Here is a 22,106-nt window from a genome sequence, read left to right on the forward strand (position 1 = left end):
GGGACTGGGGACCACGTGTGGCTCCCAGGGCAGATGTGGGGACACCCCTTGGTGCCTTGGGTGCCTTGGGGGAGGCCCTTCAGGGCTCTGATCTTTACTTTGTCCACCTGTCAGGGTCACGTGGAGGCTGTGATATTAACCTGTGATGCTGCGGTGATCATGGGGGGGGGGGGGCGCTGGCACCTGTAAACTTCCTCTCCCGGTCCTTCCCTCCTCGCCCCCCCCCTCCATCTGGGGCTTCCTTGGGGAGTGAGGAAGGGTACAGGAGGCGGGGAAGGGCCTTGGGGGCGTGGCCGCAGGGGAAGAGGGCGGAGTCACAGGAGTCCAGTCCCGCCCCAGCTCGCCACGCCCCCGGCAGCCTGTTGCCTCTTCCGCAGGAAAGCCATTCATTCTCGGCTAAAGGAGGCAGGGATGTGTGGCCGTGACCACGGCGTCTTTATGAGTTTATAAACTGCTGAGGACATGGCTGCTCAGAGCTCTGGGCCATTAATGGGCCATCAATTCATGCTCCAGCTCGCTTTATGGGGCGCTGGGCGGCCAGGTGTCGGCCCCCTTAACTACCCTCTGCCCGAGGCCCCGTGCTCATCTCTCCTGGTGTCTGGACACCAGCAGCGCCACTGACCGCAGACCTACACTGGGCCGCCATGTCCCTGAGTGAGTGGGGAGCGAGAGAACTTGTTTTCAGCCTCAGTTGAGTCAACTCTAAAATGGGAGTGATCGTGCCCACCTTTCAGAGGGGCAGCGAAGCTGAAATACAGCAATACCCAAACTGCCAGGGAGTCGGGTCAGTGCCCTACTTTCCAAACATCCGCAGCTTCTGACGACTTCTCCTCATCTCCGCTGAGACCGCCCCGTTCTCTGCCACCATCGTCTTGCTGCCTGCATTCCCTGCTTTCACCCTGCAAATCTACTCTCCACGCAGCAGCCACAAGGAGCTTTTAAAAATGTGAGTCACATCCTGGTACAGCTCCGCTCAAAACCTTGCAGTGGCCCAGCATAGAGCCAAAGTCCATACAAGGCCCTGTCTCCCTACTTCCTGTTCTAGGCACTCCAGCTTTTTTGCTGTTCGGGAACATGGCGGCTCCTTCCTGCCTCAGGACTTTTGCACGGGCCATACCTTCTCCATATACCTGCTTTGCTCATCCCCTCACCTCCTCTAAGTCTTTGCTAGATGTTACCTTTCAGTAAGGCCCATCCTGACCACTTTATTAAAAATGGAAATTCTTGGGGCGTCTGGGTGGCTCAGTCAGCTAAACGTTGACTCTTGGTTTTGGCTCAGGTCATGATCTCATGGGTTCATCAGTTCAAACCCTGCATTGGGCTCTGTGCTGACAGCATGCGGCCTGCTTGGGATTCTCTCTCTCTCTCTCTCTCTCGCTCTCTCGCTCTCTCTCTTTCTGCCCCTCCCCTGGCTGGCACACTCTCTCAAAATAAATAAATAAACTTTAAAAACATGGAAATTTTCTGAACAACATCTATCCCGTTTCCCCATTTGGTTTTTCTTTTTCCATAGCACTTATCACCTACTATATAATTTACTTATGTATCATTATTATTTTATTATTTACTAATATATTCTTATTATTTTAATTTTCTTCTTTGAAAATCAGCTCCACAAGGGGCAGGATCTTTGTTTTTGTCATTGCTCTCTCCCAAGTGTTCAGCAAAGTGCTCTGCACATAGTAGGTGCTCAAGAAACACTGACCGACTGCACAAATGGAAAGTCCTCAGTGCTGTGCCTGAGACATAGTGGTAGCAGCTGTCATTTTGAATCCCGAGCAACGAGACGATTTTTGAGTGAAGCCGTAGAGCCCGATTCTCTGAAGTTGTGTGCTCATGATGACAGGTGCCTATGTCATTTAAATGGCCTGTGCAGGTGGCCGTCAGACAAAGGCGACAATGACGAACAAAAGCTACTTCCCAGTGATCAAAAGACAGGTCCGTTTTCCCAGTGATCCCTGAACGACAGGCCATCCCTTCTCTGTAGCCTGGAAGCAGCTCAGAGCTGGAAACAGGGGAAAGCAAGGTCCTGAGAGTCTGGGAGCTTCTGCGGCTGAGGGCATCATCCCCAGCCTATCCGCGGTGGAGCTGGAGGGCGGGCCGCCTGAGTTCACAGCGTCCTGGGACCAGCCCCCCTGTTCAGTCCGCACCAGACTCAGCCGTGGATGCTGGTGCCCAGGGGTGCAGAGGAAGTGCCTTGGAAGGGGCCGGATACACTTGGGGATACAACTGTTATATGGGGCCCAGAAGGGCTAGGTGATTTGCCCCTAGTCACATGCCTGGGAATTAGAGGGGTCTGCTCTGGTCTGGGCTCGTCTGATTCTTTTTTTTTTAAATTTTTTTTTTCAACGTTTTTTATTTATTTTTGGGACAGAGAGAGACAGAGCATGAACGGGGGAGGGGCAGAGAGAGAGGGAGACACAGAATCGGAAACAGGCTCCAGGCTCCGAGCCATCAGCCCAGAGCCTGACGCGGGGCTCGAACTCACGGACCGCGAGATCGTGACCTGGCTGAAGTCAGACGCTTAACCAACTGCGCCACCCAGGTGCCCCTGGGCTCGTCTGATTCTTAAGGTTGTTCTCACCTGCCTGTTTGTGTAAGTGTGGGAATCAGCACAGTACAGGGCCCCGGGGCGGCGGGGGGGGGGGGGGTTCCTGAAATACGTGTGAAGGACCAATAATTGGGGAATGTCGGGTGGTCACATGTGCCTTCTTTTTGTCCAGGACCCATGAGGGAGACAGGTGAGGCCAAGGGGCCAGAGGCACCTTTCGGAGGCCCATGGGCTCTGGGTAGCTCAGAGGTGGGAGAGGAAGCCCAGGAGACAGAAACCTGGCTTCTGTCCCCAGCTGTTCAGGGACCTTTGCCGAGAAGTGAAGTGTGTGTTGGACGAAGACTCACACATCTGTGCTGGCCCTCGTGAAGGGAGATAGGGTGAGGGGGAGGATAGCTCCGTGCGCCCCGTCCCCTCAGTTGGACGCCCAGCCCACTTCAGGAGGCACGGCTTTTCCCGGCTCTGAGAGGTCCTGCCAGTTTCCTGCGGACACACAGCATAATACTGCTGCTGATAGCAATGATGGTGATGCCGCTGGTGAGGCTGAGGCTGGTGATGCTGACGATGACAATGATGGAGATAATGGTGAAGATGCCGATGGTGATTATGACGGTAAAAGGAAGAGGGTGATGACGGTGGTGATGATGATGGAGATGATGACAATAATGATGGGGATGATGATAAAGAGGCCGATGGTGATTATGATGGGAAGGAGGATGGTGATGATGGTGATGACGGTGATGGAGGTGATGGTGATGACGGTGATGGAGATGATGGTGATGACGGTGATGGAGATGATGGTGATGACGGTGATGGAGGTGATGGTGATGATGATGATGATGGAGATGATGATGAAGATGATGGAGATGATGATGGAGATGATGGTGATGTCGGTGATGGAGGTGATGGTGATGACGGTGATGGAGATGATGGTGATGACGGTGATGGAGATGATGGTGATGACGGTGATGGAGGTGATGGTGATGATGATGATGATGGAGATGATGATGAAGATGATGGAGATGATGATGGAGATGATGGTGATGTCGGTGATGGAGGTGATGGTGATGATGGTGATGGAGGTGATGGTGATGATGGTGATGATGATGATGGTGGTGGTGATGATGATGATGATGGAGATGATGATGGAGATGATGATGGAGATGATGGTGATGATGGTGACAGTGAAGGACATGATGAAGACAATGATGATGATCATGATGATGATGCAGATGATGGTGATGGTGATGATAATGATGACGGTGATGGAAATGATGGCGATGATGATGATGGTGATGGTGATGATGACGGTGATGGAAATGATGGTGATGGTGATGATGACGGTGATGGAAATGATGGTGATGATGATGATGATGGTGATGGTGATGATGACGGTGATGGAGCTGATGATGAAGATGATGGTGATGAGGGAGATGATGTTGAGGATGATAATCGTGATGGGGATGATGATGGAGTTGATGCTGGTGATGATGATGGTTCTTTTATTTCGTGCTTGCTATGTGGGTTTGAATCCTGGCTCCGTTCACCAAATGAAGACTCTGGACAAGTTACTTATCTCTCCACACCTTAATTTCCTTATTGTGAATTGGGAGCATTTATTTGGAAAGCCTGCTTCCTCATCTGTAAAATTCAGTACTTCAGATGGCTGCCATGGGGTTTAATGAGATGATGTGCACCAAGGGCGAGCATGCGGACTGGCCCATGGGAAGCGCTCAGTAACTGTCACTTATGAACGGGTTCCGGGTACTCAGTGCTTTGCACTCGCCATCCGTGTGATCCCACCCTGTTCTGGGCGTTGCTACTCCGTGCAGAAACCGAAGCTATGAGGGGCCAAGTGACAAGACCAAGCCCACACGGCTGCCGAGGGTGAAGCTCTGTCTTGGGCATCTATTTCCGCGTAGCAAGATAACAAAATACGGTGGTTTCAGACGCCCGCCATCATTCGTTACCTCTTGTGATCGTGGGTTGATTGGGCTCAGACGGGTGCTTCTGCCCCACGTGGGGTTGGCCAGCGCTGTAGTCACGTGGCACCTGTGTGCTGGGGTGGGCGTGGCCGGGACGGCGTACTCGCGCTGCAGCCGTCGGTGTCGGATTTTGGCTCGGGACGCGGCTCGGCTGTCTGCTGGAATGCCTCGCTTTCCTCCCACGTGGCCTCTTTGCCAGGTACCTCGGCAGCTGTGTTCCCAGGAGTGTTCTAGGAAAGACGGGCAAAGCTGCGGACCTCGTACTGCCCAGCCTGGGGCCATTCGTGGGGTTATTTCCGCTGCAGTTTATTGGTCAGAACAAGCCCGGGATAGCTAGTTAAGGGCAAAGAAACGGACCGCACTTCTGGGTGGCGGGAGTGCCAAAGATGTTCTGCCATTTACAGCCCACCCCAGCCGGGACTGGAGTCCTATGTTCTCCTGACCCCCCACGCTGACTGGCTTCGCCTCTCCCTGCCAGAATCTTTCTGGCGGGAGGGGGCAGGACATAGGGAGAAAGCCAAGCCACTGTCTCTCCCTGTCACCCCTCTCGTCACCTCCCTCTCGCCGTCTTCGCCTTTCCGGGCCCCTCATTCTCCTCCCCCTCCCCCGCCCCCCATTCTGGTTGTTCCCTTGGCCCAGGACCAGCCACAGCCCTGTCCGGGACCTGAGCTGGAGATGCCAGTCAGTGACCACCAGGGGGCAGCAGAGCCAAAGGCCTGGGCTCAGCTGGGTCTCCAGGCTCCGAGCACCCGTCCCGCAGGGCCGGCCCTGTGTTAGCCAGACGCGCACTCCCAGCATTTTTGCAGAGCTGGATGCTGCTCCCCGCTATTATGGGGTGTCCTCGGTGTCCCCGAGGTGAGTTGCCCCTCCCCAGGGCTCCCAGAGCTCAGTTTCCCCATTGGTGCTGGGAGGTGATGGGTTGATTCGTTTCTGACCTGTGTTGGTCTCAGAGGCTGCTGAGAGAAGGCAGGGTGGTGACCGCTGCTTCTGAGGCCGAACAAGCCCCCTCAGGCCCCCGGCAGCCCTGTCCCTGTAAAGCTGAAGCCCTCCGCAGCCATCCATGCTTGGGAGGTCCCATGTGCCCCCTGATAGGACAGAGGCCCCGAATTTCAGCAGAGGCCTCTCCCTTCTCTCCTTCCTGTGGCCCACAAACCCCTCCTGCTCTCTGCAGAGACCCCAGGCCTTCTGCAGACAGGGGAGGGCAGGCTGCTGCCTCCCCCGGAGGAGGTCTCAGAGCCCCTGGGGAACACCAGCAGGGAGGGGCCGAGCCAAGAATGTCAGGCCCTCCCCCCACTCAGGCTCCAGCTCCTCAGGAAAGATTCTTTTCCAGGAAGGAAAATGAGGTGGGAAGTGAGCAGGGAGATGGGACCCTGCTTCATCAGTCTGGGACCCTGTTCCGGCCCTCAGGGTGGGTTTGAGGCCCTGCACTTCCATCCCTGGTGACGCTTGCCACATGGCCTGGTGTTCTGTTGTACGAGGGAGTGTCCTACGAGTACAGGGTGGGTTCTCTCTGTCCCCCAGGGCACAGCGTGGACCTCACCGGGGGCTGAAAATGGCCACCTTCACTCACATCCGTACCAGGCGGGGACGTTTGTTGCTCTCAGTCTTAAGTCCTTCTCCTCCCAGCCACAGATCCTTTCTTGTCCCATTTGCAGGTGGGTGGACTGAGGCCCAGAAAACTAGGCAAATCGCTGAGGGTCACACTTTTACTAGGTGGCAGAGGCAGATTGGAACCAGGCCCACAAGCTTAGTCATTTTACCATTTCCCGGGGACTGGAAGGTGCATGAACCACCGGGTCCCGCAGCCTGGGGCCTCAGAGTCTGACAAGGGCTGGACACAGGGCATAGGTGGACTAGAGGAAGCGGAATGAAGGGTTTGTGGGCCCAGCCTCTCCCTGCTGCAGGGCTTCCTCCCAAGGAGGGAGACTGAAGGAGGGCTCCCTGGAGGGGGAGGGCTTGCACGAGGCTGGAGGATGGCGAGGGCTTGGAGCACAAGGGACCACACGGGCGTGAGCAGGGGAGGGAGGGAGAGGAAGCGATGAGCGGGCAGAGCCGGCTGGGGTTGGGTGGGCAGTGCTGGTGGCAGATGCGCCCGTCTGTCCTGGTCACTTACTAGTTCTTTGCTCAAGCGAGTTCTTTTTCTTTTCAATTTTTTTTTTAATGTTTATTTTTGAGAGAGAGAGAGAGATGGAGCACGAGCAGGGGAGGGGCAGAGAGAGAAGGAGACACAGAATCCGAAGCAGCCTCCAGGCTCTGAGCTGTCAGCACAGAGCCCGACGTGGGGCTCGAACTCACGAATCATGAGATCGTGACCTGAGCTGAAGTCAGACACCCAACCGACTGAGCCACCCAGGCGCCCCTCAAGCAAGTTCTTTAACCTCACTGAGCCTCTGTTTTCTCATCTGTAAAATGGGCACACAAATCTCCCTTGCTTCAGGTTGTGTCAGGACCGAATGGGATGCTGTGCGTAAAGCCCAGTGCCAGTGTGAAAACTCTGATGCACTTCACCTCAGGGGTCCTCATGCCGGCTCTGCCCCCTCCCCCCCACCTGTCCTCAACTGCGCGCTTTGGTTTCTCTCCAGAATGCAAGGGGCGGGGGGCGGGGGGGCACTGAGCCGGCTGGACAGTGAGCACCACCCCAGAGACCTCAGCCCACAGGAGCCGACTGGGGTCAGGGCCAGGGTCATCACCCAGCCTGTAGGGGTCTCCCACCTTCACCCCCCACTCTGCTGTCTCCTGACGGGCTCATGGGCCACAGAGTTCCCCCAGAGGCCAGGGCAATGTGTCAGCCAGCCCCAGGGATATTTGCATTGTCATTTGCATGTCATTTGCATCCTTGCAGCCCAATCCTGGGTTCAAATGCTCTTCCTCTGAGCTTCTGCGGCCTTGCCAGCAAATGGAAAGAACCTCTACATCCTTTGCGGAGGGACCCTCTCATTCAGCAGATGTTTCTTGAGCTTCCTCCTCAAGGCGGTTGTGGGTCCTCGTCGGCTCCTGGCCCTGCACTCACAGGGCTTACGTGCTGGGGGGAGATAGGCAATTAACAAGGCATCCAATCTCTCAGGAAGGTAACCGTGGATTGCGGGGTGTGCCATCAGCCCCCCACCAGAGATGCCCAGCAATGGGGCACTCCTGTCCCCATTGCACAGAGGAGGAAACTGAGGCCCAGAGGGGAGAAATGACCTGTCCAAACATGCAGCTGGAGCATGGATGTGCTGGGATTTAGCTCTGGCCCGGCCTTATCCCAAATGTGGAGAGTCTGCCCTTGACGCAGTGGGGACCCTGGTGACTTCAGGAGGCCAGGGAGTGACAGTGCTGAGGTCCCGTGAGGACCCACCGGGAGCAACTCCATCTCGGGGTATCAGATTGGGTGGTGGGCCAGACATTATCTGTAGCCAGTCCTCCCCGAATCCCAGTGGCGCGCGTGCAGGGAGGCCTCGCCTATTTTATGTCTAAGGGAGCCCACACATGGGTGGCCTGGCGCGCCTTCCCTCTCCGCTCCCCTGCACCCCTGCAAGAGCTCCTCCCCCCTCAGGCCTCTCCCACCACCGTCCAGTGGCTCACCTCTCTGTCTCTAACTCAGGGCGTGGACATCGAGAAGCAAACTGAGGACGCTTCAAGTCAGTATCCGCAGGCAGGAGCCACTTGCCAGAAGCCTTGTCTTTCAAGGTTCAGAGAGAAATGAAAATAGATGGGAGACAGGGAGAGTCCTCATCCCCTTCCTGTGTCATTCCCGCGGCTGACTTCGCTGAGCTCCTGAACTGTCATGCTGTCACCAGGCTGTGGTGGCGGCTGGCTGTCCCTGGCCGCGTGCAGGTTGTGCAAGTGACGGGCCGGCTCCCACCTTGACCAGAGGTGGGCTGGGGCATCCGGGAGGGGGTCCTACCTGCGGGGTCTAGAAAACACACGGCACTGGCCTTTGAAGCTTCCGCCAGCACCTGCCTCTGCCGGTGCGGCAAGAGTTACTCGGTCACCAGGGCCTGCTTGCTATCCCCTCGCTCGCTCGCTCACTCACTCAGTCGCTGGTTCCCTCACTATTAGAGCTCAGTGAACTCATCAGTTCCAGAGGGATCACAGGGCCGGCCTCGTGGGCTCACGGGCTTCACCAAGATCGTAGGGTTGTCGGGAAGGTAAGATAAGTGAGTTAATACACCTAAGAGACTCGCAACAGTGTCCGGGCGCTTCAGGAAGATTTGTTACAAATTCGCTCATGGCCGTCCCTCCCAGACAATCACTGTGATGGAGTAAGGGCCGTGGGTTGATTGGTACGTGTTTTTGCAAAAAAGCGCATCACTGTTTCCTGCACACATAAGCTTTTAATTTCGGTGGCTGTCTTATTGAGGAATGATGTACCTACAGAAAGGTGCCCAGATCCTGTGCATGGGGCTTGAGGACTTGTCCTGTAATGGACTCACTAAAATAACCAGCCCCCCCCCTCGATGGAGGAACAGAGCATGCCCCGCCCCACCGCGGCCCTGCCGTGCCATGCCGCCTCCCAGGATGTGTGTGTGCTTTTGATTTCCCAGCGGTGTCTGAGTTAGATCTCTCTTTCTGACTCTCACCTTTCTGTCTCCCGGCACTGAGTGTGTAAGGCACAGTGTGTTGCTGTTCAGATGGCACGCCCTAGCCTCGGGGTCTTCCACTGGGCACGTCTGCCACGCGCCCCCACTCCCTCTTGGCCTGCTCCGGTTCCTGAATGGATCGGGCCGGTCCCGACCCCCAGGCCCTTTGCACCTGCTGTTGCCCCAGCCTTTCCGGGTCTCGTTCCGTTTCTCGGACGACCTCCTCTCCCTGGTCTCTCTGATCCCAAGCTGCTTCTCAAATCACATTGCTGTGTTTCTTCCCTTACTCCCACCGCCGTATTATGAAATCACCTTGATTGGCAGCCTGCCTCCCTGTCTACAGCCTGTCCCCTTCACCTGAATGTTTTAGGGAGGTGGGGTCCGTGGCTCGCTCTTCGCCACGGCACCCCCCGTGCTCTGGGCAGCGCCCGGCACACTGTAAGGCCTCGGTAAATATTTGCGAAGCGAACGAACCGTGTGCGGCACGCTGCCCTCCCGGCATGGCCTGGCTGGCGCTAACGTGTGTCTCCACGTGTCTTTGCCTCCATCCGGCTTGCAGGCTCTCCCTGAAGCCTGAGCCGGGGCGGTTTTCGGCTCCTGCTGGATCTGTCCCCACATCAGCGGACCTGCCTTACAGGTGTTTTGCTAACCTTGTTTCGAACCAGACACGCCGGAGAGAAATGCATTTTAAAACCACGTGCGATTTAAAGAGAATTTAATCTGCATGTCTGGGATTCATTAACACGTAGATCATCAAATTAGGGTTTGCTCACAGCTGTTTGACATTCGAAGGGCCTTCTGAGTATCTTTAATAAGTGCTTTTAAATATTATTTTTTCTCATAATTTCAGGGCTGGGTTTCGAGCATGCTGTTCTTTGAATGGGAATGTGACACGGGAGACAGGGGATGGCAGGCCCCGATCCTGCGTGCGTGTCGCTGGCTGTGGGGATATCGGCACGGAGCCCTCGATGTTCTCCTGCTCTTTTCTGCTCAGCAGCCAGAGCCATGTGTTCAAAACGTCCCTTTCTCGGGGCGCCCGGGTGGTTCAGTCGGTTAAGTGTCAGGTCATGATCTCAAGGTCCATGAGTTCGAGCCCCGCGTCAGGCTCTGTGCTGACAGTTCGGATTCTGTTTCTCTCTCTCTCTCTGCCCCTCCCCCACTTGTGTGTGTGTGCATTGTCTCTCTCATTCTCTCTCTCTCTCTTTCTCAAAAATAAATGAATAAACACTAAGGGACTCGGGCTGGCCACTGAAAGCAGGGCGTTCCTCGGCTGCGGTTAGTGGCCTCAGTGTGGCTCCAGGGCCCAATCGGAGGCAACGAGATGGGAGGGGACTGGTCTGTGCAGAGAGGCCACTCTCTTTCCGGCTGGCACTTAAGACCCAGAGCTGAAGGCTAGAGCCTCAGGCCACCACATGGAGCCAGAGGATGACCGAAACATGGGCAAACACAGCTCAGAGGTGTCATGGGTTCAAATGTGTCCCTCCCCCATTCCTCAGTTGAAGCCCTAAGTCCCAGAACCTCAGAATCTGACCTCATTTGGAAGCAGGGTTGTTGCAGATGTGATTACTTGAGGTCGTCCTACAGTAGGGGTGGATCCTTAATCCCATAGACTGGGGTCTTTATAAAAAAGGGACATTCATTGCAAGGGGCTCAGGTGGTAGATTGTGTGACTCCTGATCTTGGGATTGTGAGTTCGACTCCCACATTGGGTGTAGAGATTACTTAAAAATAAAAAAAAATCTTTAACAAAAAGGGGGCATTGGGAGATAGGGACACGCAGAGGGAAGATCCATGAAGACACGGGGAAATGTCCTTCTGTGAGCCAAGGGGAGGGGCCTGGACCAGATTCTCCCTCATGGCCTCGGAAGGAGCTGACCTCACCAGCACGTTGATCTGGGACTTCCAGTCCCCAGAATAGCCGAACAACACATTTCTGGTGTTTTGAGCTCCCCCCAACCCCAGCCTGGGGTACTTTGTTATAGCAGCCTGAGCAAACCAACACAAGACCCCTTTTGAATGTATTAGTTACGAGAACCGATATGTCCTTTTTCTTTCTTCTTTTCCTTAAGCCAGTTTGTGTTTTCAGCCTTTCGTCATATACGAGGGTGAGGCACTTACTTCCACACCACTGTTCTGTAAAATCTTTTTATGGACCACGTTTCAGTTATCTGTTCGTATATAACAAGCCACTATAAGCTGAGTGGCATAAAACAAAATAATCATTTGATTTGCTTACAAGACGCTCCTTAGGCAGGATGTGCAGGGGACCGGAGGGGGGCGGTGGCTCGTCTGTGCTCAGCAGGGCATCAGCAGGTGGCTCAGCTGGGGACCAAGAATCGCTTTCAGGATCTGGCGGGAAGGCCCTGGATTCTTTGCGTTGGAGCCTCTCCTCAGGCTGCTTCTGTCTCGCTGGGATCCAGGAGCAAGTGTCCCCAGAAAGCATGGTGAGTGCATGGAACCTCTGTGATCGACCGTGAAATCACTCAGCGTCACTTACATTGTACTCTGTTCATCAAGGCTGTCACAACGGTCCACCCAGATTCCAGGGGAGGGGACACACACCCCCACTGCTCTATGGGAGGAGCGTCAAAGTCACCTGGCGAGAAGGGCATGAGGGATGGGAGAGATTTTTGCATCCTTGTCTGGAAAACGTGATCCGCCCCAGGCAGCATATCCCTGTGATCCCACTGAAAGTCAAGAAAAGGCAAAAGTAATTGACAGCGACAGAAGTCGGAGTAGTGTTACCTCTTTGGGAAGGTAGCGTTGACCGGAAAGGGACACATGGGAACCTTCCGGATGCCGGAAATGACCTGTGCCTGGATATGAGTGGACCTTACGTGGATGTGGCTCAGTGAGCAGCTTATCCAGTGTTCCCTTAAGGCGTGTGCGTTTTATACTTCAATTAAAGACATTTTTAAAGGCTGTGACACAGGATCGGACGTCATGAACGCAGAGGGAAGAGGTCCTTGGCTGGCTCCCACTTGTCCAGGTAGCTCGGCTGGCACGTGAGGCCCCTCCAGACCCAGCCCCCATTGTCTTTTCCGGTTCCTGCGGATGCATGAATGTCTCCAGCTGCGTGGAAGATGGTGGGAGAGTGTTCCAGAAGGAGGAAACAGCAAGTGCAAAGGCCCTGAGTGAGGAGAGGGTGGGGGGCCAGCGTGGGGGCAGGAGCGAGGGGAGATGAGGCAGGGGCGCTGGGCAGGGCTCATGGAAAGGCTTCAGGCAGGGGTTTCCCTTTTTGGAAGTGCAGAATCCCAGAGCCGCCGGATCCTGGGACTGGCCTGGGGCAAGTGCCTGTTTCCTCATCTGTGAAACGGATCTCCAGAGTCCTGGCCTCCCACGGGTGCCGGTAAAAGTCCGGGACATAATGCTCATGAAACTACTGGCCCGGGAGAACCTGGCTGGTCATGGGGGCTGCTCAGCACAGCTTCTCTCCCGGCCTGAGCTCTGGCAGGCTGCCCCTTCAGGACCACACTCACCAGACCTCTGGAGCCTGTTGGGTAGGAGATGGATGGAACTATTAATCCGCACGGTCTAAAGGTTAATTCAAAGGGCAGCCGTGGCTGGAGATGATGCCTTCCACCTGGCTCCAGCTCAGAGATCAGGAAGGGAGTGGGGTGAGGGGGTGGGGGAGGCTCTTCGTCCATGTAAATTCTGAGTGGCCATCCCATAGGTGCTCTCTGTGGCCCCCTTCTCGTCCCTAGCCTGGTCTTCTGTGACTTCATTCCTGTCCTGTCTGTGTCGCCAGCTCACCGCATGGCCTTGGGCAGGTTTCTCCCCTCCTTAAACCTCTGTTTTCCCATCTGTGTATTGGAGCCATGGGGCCAAGTGATCCCTAGGAGCCCTTCTGGCTCAGAATTTCCAAGGCTGTGTCTCTACCAGGCTCAGCTGCCAGGTTTTCCTGTCTCCCATCCCGTCATCTTGCTCTGCCTGATCTCCGGGTTTCTGCATGGTCTCCAGGTGGGTCACAGGGACCACCTCCCCTATCACCCCGCATCTGGCCTTTCCCGCAAGAGGCTGCAGGAAAGTAGGAGAGATACTGCCCCAGTTTACCCTAAACTCATCCAGGCTGCCCCTCCATCCTGTGGCTCCTAGCGACTGTGGTCTTTGTCTACATGAAATACATCTGTGCTGGAAGCATCTGGCCAGCTTGTCTCTCTCTTTGGCTTCCACCAGAGCCGAGGGATTTCCAGAGCTCGGTCTCTGCCATCGGGCTGACAGGTCCCCTGGGGCCAGGGCTGAGTTTCTCCCTTTAAATAGGTTCCTATTCAAGACCCATTAGACTCAGGGGCCTGGCTGAATCCAGCGTCCAGAACGTTCTGCCTCAGCCAGTATTTTTTCTTTTTAATTGTTGAACTCGTGGTCAACACTTAAAAATCAGGTGATTTCACATGAAAAAAAAAAAAAAACCTAGACTTTCATCTTTAAACAAATGGTAAGGGCTGGCTGTACTGGGCTTGCATTTTCTTCAGCAGTGATTGATGGGAGCTGATAGGTGGGCAGGACGCTGCCCAGTTCACCCTGACCTCGCCTGGCCCCGCTCAGTCCTGTTACCTGTCCCGTCTTGGAGGTGTTTGCTATCCTGGCTTTGGGGCCTGAGGCTGGGTAATGGGTTTCTGTAGCTGTCAGCTCCGCCACGGCGGGAGAACAGTTTCAGAGAGAGAGAGGTAGGAATGAAGCCTCCTCTCCCCGTCTCTGCCTCATTAGGATCCAAACAGGCTGGATCAATGCTTTTTAAAAGCAGATACATAGTGCCTGTTTCCTGCATCAGGAACAGTCTGTACCGACACAGAACGATTCTCTAATCAAGAGCTTGCTTTTGGGAAAAGTACATGGAGAAGGAATGGGGGGGGGGGGGGGGGGGGGGGAAGGGAGCATCTCCATTCAGTAATTATTGACAGGGGGGCCTACTGTGCTGGGCACTGAGCCAGGTGCTGGGGGTACAGCAGTGAGAAAACCTGGTTGTCATCTGATGCAGCTTACCGTGAAGCCAACTCTCTCACTTTCTCGGATGAGGCAGAACAGGCCCAGAGAGGGCAAACAGAGTACCTGAGATCACACAGCAGAGGTGGAAAGAAAACCTATGCCTCTTCTTCCCTCGCCCAGCCACACGCTAAAGCCCCGGGCACTCTGGCCTCCTCGCTCTCCTCTTCGTCTCCTCTCCAAGTTCTGGGCCTTCATCTTTGCTTTTCAGCCGATGGCCAGGAGTTGGGGCTCACCCCGGCGGGGTTGGGGTCTGCTTGGAGCAGAGGATTGGCCCTTCTCTGGCTGTGTTCCATGATGCCCTGCCTACCTCTTGAGGATGATTCCAATACTGGTTACAGAGTCTGGCAGCATTCCACACCCAGTCACCCCCACCGGAACATTCTACAGCACGTAGGCATGTAGGCCACTGATGGCTCTTTTACAGGGTCAGGCTTGGAGCAGAGCCCTGGGCCATCAGTACCCACCTGCCCGTTCTGCATTACAGGCTGAGTGCTATTCTAGCGGCCTCTGTGGCTGAGGCAGGCTTGGTTTTCATCTGCGGCCACAGACCCTTGTCCTGAAAAATTCCGCTCTTCACCTGGTTGCTCTGCAGGTATGCAAGGACCAGCCGGCTTTCCTGCACACAGCCTGCACCCTTCCGTCCAGAGACTGCTCCCGGGAAGAACCTAGCCACTTGGGCTGAGTTCGAGCCTCTGGACATTTTGCAAATAACCAGCAGTGAAACTCAACCAACCCTCCCCCGAAGCCTTTGAATTCAAACCCCTGGGCATAGTGAATCCAGCCAGCCAGATTTTGGCCACAACAGCAGCTGGGTTTGAGACAAACTGACTGTAATTAGCTCAGAAACAGTGGCTTGCCTAAATAAAGTAATACATTATGACAGCTATTGTTTATGGAGCGCGTGTCAAGTGCCAGGCTGCGTTGCAGCCTTGCAAGGTGGACATCAATCCCCATTTTACTGGGGATGCGGCAGCCCAGAGAGGTCAGCTCACCTGTCCAAGGTCACACAGCTGGCCCAATGGAGAGCCCAGATTTGATCCCAGTTCTCTTTGATGGCGACTTCCCCACGCTGCCCCTGCTGTCCCCTCGGTAGGTGCTCAGGGCGCCAGGGCGAGGGTACGCATGCCAGGATCACCTGTCGTTTTCCCACACCGGCTTCCTTCCCTGTGTCTCCCCACAGCCTGAAATGTCCCCAGCACAGTGAGGGGCGTTAACCTATACTTGCTTCAGGGCAAGAGGGTCAGAAGGACAGCAAGACTGTCTCTGATTCAGGCTTTGATGTGCTTCAACAGAGAGGTAGGTGAGCTGCTTTCCCTTCGCAGTTTTGATCCAAAGCCCCAAGGCATAGTCCTGGAGGAAATGTCCCAGTTCAGAAGGTCCTTTAGCCAAGGAAGGAAAGGATTAAAAATTAACAATGATAGGGGCACCTGGGTGGCTCAGTCGGTTAAGCATCTGACTTCTGCTCACGACACGATCTCGCAGTTGGTGGGTTCGAGCCCCACATCGGGCTCTGGGCTGATGGCCTGGAGCCCGCTTCGCATTCTGTGTCTCCCTCTCTCCCTGCCCCTCCCCCACTCATGCTCTGTCTCTGTCTCTCTCAAAAAATAAATAAACATTAGACTTCTTTTGGAAAGTTAATGATGATTACCCCACTAATGGGTATGGACAGAGCATCTGCTGTATGTCAGGGATCTCACAGCTACCGTTGGTGTGGCACGGCGGGTGAGCCCAAAGCCTCTGAGTCCTGACTGCCTGGGTTCAAACCCCGACTTTGCTGCTTGCCAGCTGTGTGCCTTGGATAAATCACTTCACCTCCTAGGGCCTCAGTTTCTGCCTCTGTAAAGTGGGCAGAATAATGGTACCTCCTTCACAGCATTATTGCAGAAAGAAGTAAGAGAATATAGAAAGTTCGTGCACAGAGCTTGCACGTGGCAGTGCTCTAAAACTGGCAGCTGTCATTTTTATATGTGTTTTAAAGTTCTCACGGGGCGCCTGGGTGGCTCAGTCGGTTGAGTGTCGAACTTCGGCTCAGGCCATGATCTCGCGGTTCGTGAGTTGGAGCCCCGCATCGGGCTCTGTGCTGACAGCTCAGAGCCTGAAGCCTGCTTCGGATTCCGTGTCTCCCTCTCTCTCTGCCCCTCCCCTGCTCATGCTCTGTCTCTCAACAGTAAATAAATGTTAAAAAAAAATTGTTTTTGATTCTCACAAGAACCCTGAGGAGCAGGGTTCATTACCCCCCTTTTATTAATAAGTAAACTGGGGTTAAGAGAAGTTCAGTAGCTTGACTATAGTCACACAGCTAGGAAGTCATAGGGCTGGAGTTTGAATCTGTATTTGCTCCTTGACATCAGCGACTAAGATCAGAATCCCGACCGCTGGTTTCTATAAAGGGCAGAGCAGCAAACTCTCCTCCCGCGGCTGGATCCACCCAGAGGCAGATTTCTTTGGCCGGCAGGTTTTCTTTCCTTTTCTTTCTTAGTTGATTTTTTAACACCTGGAGGCTGCTAAATGTACAGAAGAGAAGCCCAGGCCCAGAGGAGGAGTGGACCTGCCCAAGGACACTGGCGGGACTGAAAGCCACGGCCCCTTCCAGTGACCAACGCGTTCTCCGTCGTGCAGAGAGGCTCCCTTCCGTACCTCCCCCGGGGGAGTTCGCTGGGGCAGATGGGTGAGGAGGGAACCGATGATGGATTCTCTCTGGGAATGAGCGCTGGTCACTGCTCTGTTGATTGATGGCTGAGGAAGGTCAATTCCACAGCCAGACTCAGCACGGCGCCGGGGCCGGGACATCTGTCAGCTGGTGCCACATCACCTTCAGACCAGGAGGCATGGGGTAGGGGTCAGGATCAGAAGAGGTGATTCTTCCCCCGTGCAAGAGTCTGTTTCTGCAGGCAACGTTCTCTGGAGACCCAGTGGGGCCACAGAGATACCCAGGGCTGTCCGGAAATGGGATGTGCTGGTGGGGCTGACACGGTCGGAGAGGCTCCTGGGAGGCCTTACCTTGGCTTGGCTCCGGCTGCCCCTCCAGCAGTCCCTTCAGCAGCCCTAGAGGCATGTCCCGGTGCCCTCATGTTTCTAGCAAGGAACAGAGGCTCAGAGACGGCAAGTCATTTGCCTGGGGTCACACAGCCTGTAAGTGAGGGTCTTGTTCCTGGAGCCTGGGTCTCTCTATCTGCTCTCTGACTCTTAATCTGGGGTACTTTCTAATGATTACACACGGATGCGCACACACACACACACGCACACACACACACACACACATGCTTTTATAACGTATCTATCAGATTAACCATATGAAATTGCCTTCTCTCGGTGAACCAAAAGCAATTGAATAACAGCGATTTCATAAGGTTTAGCTAAATATAAATTATAAATGCACATAAATATATATTTATGTTTATCTATTAAATAAACATAATTCATCTACCTTGCGTATGTAATCCTCTTATGTATGTGCATATAAATGCGTTTTATGTGGGCATATAAATATATAGGTACTTATATATTTATATATGTGTATGTATCATTTATGCATATATAATGTGTATGAAACCTATCAGAGGTTATAAGCAGCTAGCCAAGTTGTCCTATACCATGCATTACAAGTAGTATGCTGGTAGGAGCTCTGGGAGGCTCAGTCCGTCAGGCATCCAGCTCTTGATTTCGGCTCAGGCCATAACCTCACACTTCGTGAGATCAAGCCCCGTGTTGGGCTCTGAACTGTTGGTGCAGAGCCCGCTTGAGATCCTATGTCTCCCTCTCTCTCTGCCCCTCCCTTGCTCGCTCGCTCTCTCTCTCTCTCTCTCAAAATAAATACATATTAAAAAAAAACAAAAGCAAGTAGGTGCTGGTAAACTAGCTCTCTGAAAAAAAAAATAACATCTGATACTTAGTGTGTATTTACATGGCGTAGATATTCCCCCTGATGCTGGTTTCAAGTAACCAGAAACACAGTTTCAAGTAATTGTGAACACAGAATTAGGGAGAAATGCACATAATTGGCTCCTTCTGGCTACTGTCAGCTGGCTCCACACTGCCACAGTGTTTATCCACCTGCCTGAAACTGTCTGTCTCGAAAATATACTGATGTATGTGATATATAAATAAATATATTTGTAAGGGCATATAATCTATTCCTTCTCTCTGCTGGAGCTCTGGTAGGTCTCTGATAAATATAATGTCTAGCTTCTCATTTGAAGTTCACCCATTTGCTCTCTGTCTGTCCCGTCTGTCTCCTCAAACCTAGGTCTGTCTTATCCGCTGCTTCTCCCTTTCCGCCTATGTAGGGAGGGGTGGGGACGCTGGGCTCAGGGCCTGCCTCTTCTCCTCCGGGAGGGGCCGTGCACTTGACCTTACTACCAGAGGTCCCGAGCCCCTGCTTCTGGGTGAGGTCCGGTTGAGCAGACGGCACACAGTGCTGGCCCACTGAAGCTGATTTTGGCCTCTCTGGGCCTGTCCCAGGTGCACTCTGGGAGTCAACAAACAGGCCGTCCACACCTGGCTGGTGGGGTCCGCCATCTTCCTTCAGGCTTCCCTCACCTTCTCAGGTCGGCCCATCCTTGGATCACGGGGTCTCGGGGTCTCTCAGGGTCCAGCCTCTTGCCTTGGGAGAGGCCGTGGGGACAAGTCTCCTCTGCTCTCTGGGCCTCAGTGTGCTCATCTATAAAATGGCAGGCAGCTCTCAGACACTCAGAAAAGGCCCCCAATTTTTTAAAGTCTTGCATTTTCTCTTAAAAAGTCATGCACAGTTTGCTTGCACTCTGTCATCAGTCCATGTTTGTGTCGCTATAATAATGTATCGGAGAAGTTATCGGTGAAATGACTTAGCACCTTTTCCCCAAATCATCAAGCAAAATGGAAGCTCCGGGAAGAAGTGTCATTTTTTATACTCTGGCTCCGTCAGAGGGTGGCCGCGGCCGGCAGTTCCGCGGGGACTACGGGAACCACACGGCCTGCCTCTCAACGCTGTGTCTCCTCAGACGAGGTATTTCTCTGCTGCGAGCCTCGGTTTCCCCATCTGTGAAATGGGAGAATAGCAGTACCTCCCTCATGGGGCCATGGTGGGGCCAGATCTTCAAGACGGTGCCTGGCGTGGAGTCGGCTTCTAGCAGCAGCTGGTCAAATGGCCCCAGCACGCAGCGGTGAGCTCTCGCCGTGAGAATCTGGAGAGCAAGCAGTTTCTGAGCCGTGTCTCCTCCGGTTGTTCAAGGACAAAAGCCTCAGCCCTCAGTCCGGGCTTGCAGCCCTTTGGGGTCGGAGAAGTTCCTCCTCAGATCTGAATAACACAGGGGCCTGCCTCTGGCCACTGCGGGTTCTTTCTGTTCCTTGAAAATGCCAGGTGCGTGTCAGTGCCACGTTCTCTCCCTGCAACACCTCAGGTTGGCCCTTCTGTGGCTGGGCTCCCCTCAAATATTCTCTGACGGGGCCATCACCGGTCACTTGGTCTGTAGTTACCCTGCACGCCCCAGTCACTCCACTGTCCTCCTGTTTCATTTATTTATTTATTTATTAAAAAAAATTTTTTTTAGTGCTTATTCATTTTTGAGACACAGAGAGAGACAGACTACAAGCAGGGGCGGGGAGACGCAAGAGAGAAAGGGAGACGCAAAACCCAAAGCAGGCTCTAGGCCCTGAGCTGTCAGCACAGAGTCTGATGCGGGGCTCGAACTCACGAACCCTGCTGAGCAGAACTCGGACGCTTCATCAACTGAACCAACGAGGCACCCCTGTGTATTTATTTATTTTTAATGTTTATTTATTTTTGAGAGAAAGAGAGAGAGAGAGACAGAGCATGAGTGGGGCAGGGGCAGAGAGAGGAGGAGACACAGAATCTGAAGGAGACTCCAGGCCCCAAGCTGTTAGCACACAGCCCGACGCGGGGTTTGAACTCACAAACTGCGAGATCATGACCCGAGCCAAAGTCGGACGCTTAACCGACTGAGCCACCCAGGCGCCCTGATTTTCTTCATGGCATTTGCCGCCCACTGGGAATACTTTATGTATGTGATTGTTTGTATCTGGCCAGTCTTCCCCAACAGACCCTCAGCTCTGTGAGGGCAGAGGCTCAGTAGTTTTGTTCACCGCGGCAGCCTGTCCCCAGACCAGTACCTGGCACAGCCGACCTTACTTGGTCGCTGATGAATGATTAAGTGGAAGTTTGCACAGCGTGGCTCAACCAGGTTGAAATGCAGAGAACGAAGACGGCAATTAAAAGTACGAAAGGTCTCAGGATTCTTCCCCCTTTCTTCGTCATCTAGTTTTTGGACTTTGGGAGGCGGAGGTCTTAATTCCGTAATTAGGAAGAATCCCAAACCTTAGGCGGACACAGCTTGGCCGCAAGGCTGACCCACCTCACTCTGGGTTTGGCTGAGGCTCGTTCTACTTCTGCTCTCATTCTTCTCCTTAAAATTTGTGAACAAACCCAGATCACCCCCTTAGGAGAAACTTCTGTAGAAGTCAGCAACCAGCTGCTACCTTCCACTTTTGCTTCCCTTCTTGGCCTCGATTTCTGAAAGAAGATATTTCATTTTGGCGGTTCATTTTGGGAGGCTCTCCCCACTCTGGAGGTCTCCTGGGATACACTCAGGAAGGAGGGCAGAGGCAAGTAAGTGGGTACATCTCCGACGTCAGACTTGGAGCACTTCTGGGCAGGGCTGTGCCTCCCCCATCAGACTGGGAGTGCTTCTGGGCAGGGCTGTGCCTCCCCATCAGACTGGGAGCACTTCTGGGCAGGGCTGTGCGACTGGGAGTGCTTCTGGGCAGGGCTGTGCCTCCCCCATCAGACTGGGAGTGCTTCTGGGCAGGGCTGTGCCCCCCCCCCCCATCAGACTGGGAGCGCTTCTGGGCAGGGCTGTGCCTCCTCCATCAGGCTGGAGACTCCCTAGTTTAGGGCTATGTCTCCTCCATCAGACTACCAGATGTCTCTTGCTCTAGAAGGAGCTCCTTCCTTCTTTCCCTTCCTTTCTCATCTTCCTTTTTCTTTCCCCTCTTTTCTCAGTCCTCCTTCTGGGAGCCCTTCCCTGCTGTCCTGAGTGAAGGTCAGCCCTGGGCACGTGGGGGTCCAGCCGTCGGCTTGGCATAAGCCTCTGTAGCCCGTCTGCACAGGAAGGCCAGGCGGTGGCCCCTGGCTGTCCTTGTCCATCCCCTTCCCTCTGCCCCATCCATACCTTCCAGGCACAGGTGGAACCCCACTCGCCTTTGGTGAAATCCGCCCCAGTTGCTGTGGCCCCTTGGGGCCCCCTGCCCTGGCCCCCCATTCCACCTGCGGGGAGCGCGTGATGACACCCCCAGGGCCTCTGGATTCCCGTTTGGTGCAGCCACTGTTTCCACTGTCCCGTCCCAGCCGGCCGGTAAGCACCTCCCAGGCAGGGCACCCCGGGCCCCGGCTGAGCCTTTGTGCAAGACAAAGAGACTTTTGCGCAGTTCCGACGAGGTGCTGCGCAGCCGTGCCTTGGAAACACGGTCGTCCTCCAGAGAAGGCCCCTCTGCGGGCTGAGGGTTCTTTCAAGAGGAGCTCCAGCGTGCAGAACGTTTCTGGACTCTGCCGTCAGAACCACCCAACATCCGGGCCTTGGGAATCGCGACAGCGGCGATAACGGCGCTCTGCACGGTAGGAGCAGCCGCGGCCGACGCTCTGGCGTGATTTCTGCGCGGCGGGCACCGTGCTGTGGGCTTCCGCGCCTGCGCCACGGGCATCAACTTGGGCATCAGCTTGGCCATCGGGTCGTGCCGGTTTCCCATCGATCTCTTGAGAAAAAGACCCAGCGTCGTCTTCCTACATTTCCTCCCCCCACCTCCTCACCCCCGCCCGCATGTTCCCACCTCAGGGCCTTTGCATAACGCTCTTCCCACTGCCCAGAACTGCAGTTCCCCCAGGACACCTCCCTGGTTCATCCCCTCACCTCCGTCAGGACTCCACTCAGCTGTCGCCTTTGCAGGGAAGGCTTTTTCGGGCCCAACTACGTAAAATTGCTGCTTTGCCTCGCCCCTGCCCCCATTCTCTAGGGACCTTCCCTGTTTTCT

General features: G+C 54.5%; 1 protein-coding gene across 1 annotated transcript in view; it reads right to left on the reverse strand.

Annotated features, from left to right (window-relative positions):
• The window catches only part of PAX7 (paired box 7), a 154,187-nt gene extending 132,384 nt beyond the window's left edge, over window positions 1-21,803 (reverse strand). The window contains exons 1-2 of the mRNA XM_049618914.1: window positions 21,641-21,803; window positions 18,624-18,744 (exon numbers count right to left, since the gene is read on the reverse strand). Of these exons, the coding sequence (XP_049474871.1) occupies window positions 18,624-18,744; window positions 21,641-21,803 (284 nt within the window). The remainder of the gene's footprint in view (window positions 1-18,623; window positions 18,745-21,640) is intronic.
• Between the last annotated feature and the right edge of the window lie 303 nt (window positions 21,804-22,106).

Source organism: Panthera uncia (assembly GCF_023721935.1).
Source record: "Panthera uncia isolate 11264 chromosome C1 unlocalized genomic scaffold, Puncia_PCG_1.0 HiC_scaffold_4, whole genome shotgun sequence".
Lineage (NCBI taxonomy): Eukaryota > Metazoa > Chordata > Mammalia > Carnivora > Felidae > Panthera > Panthera uncia.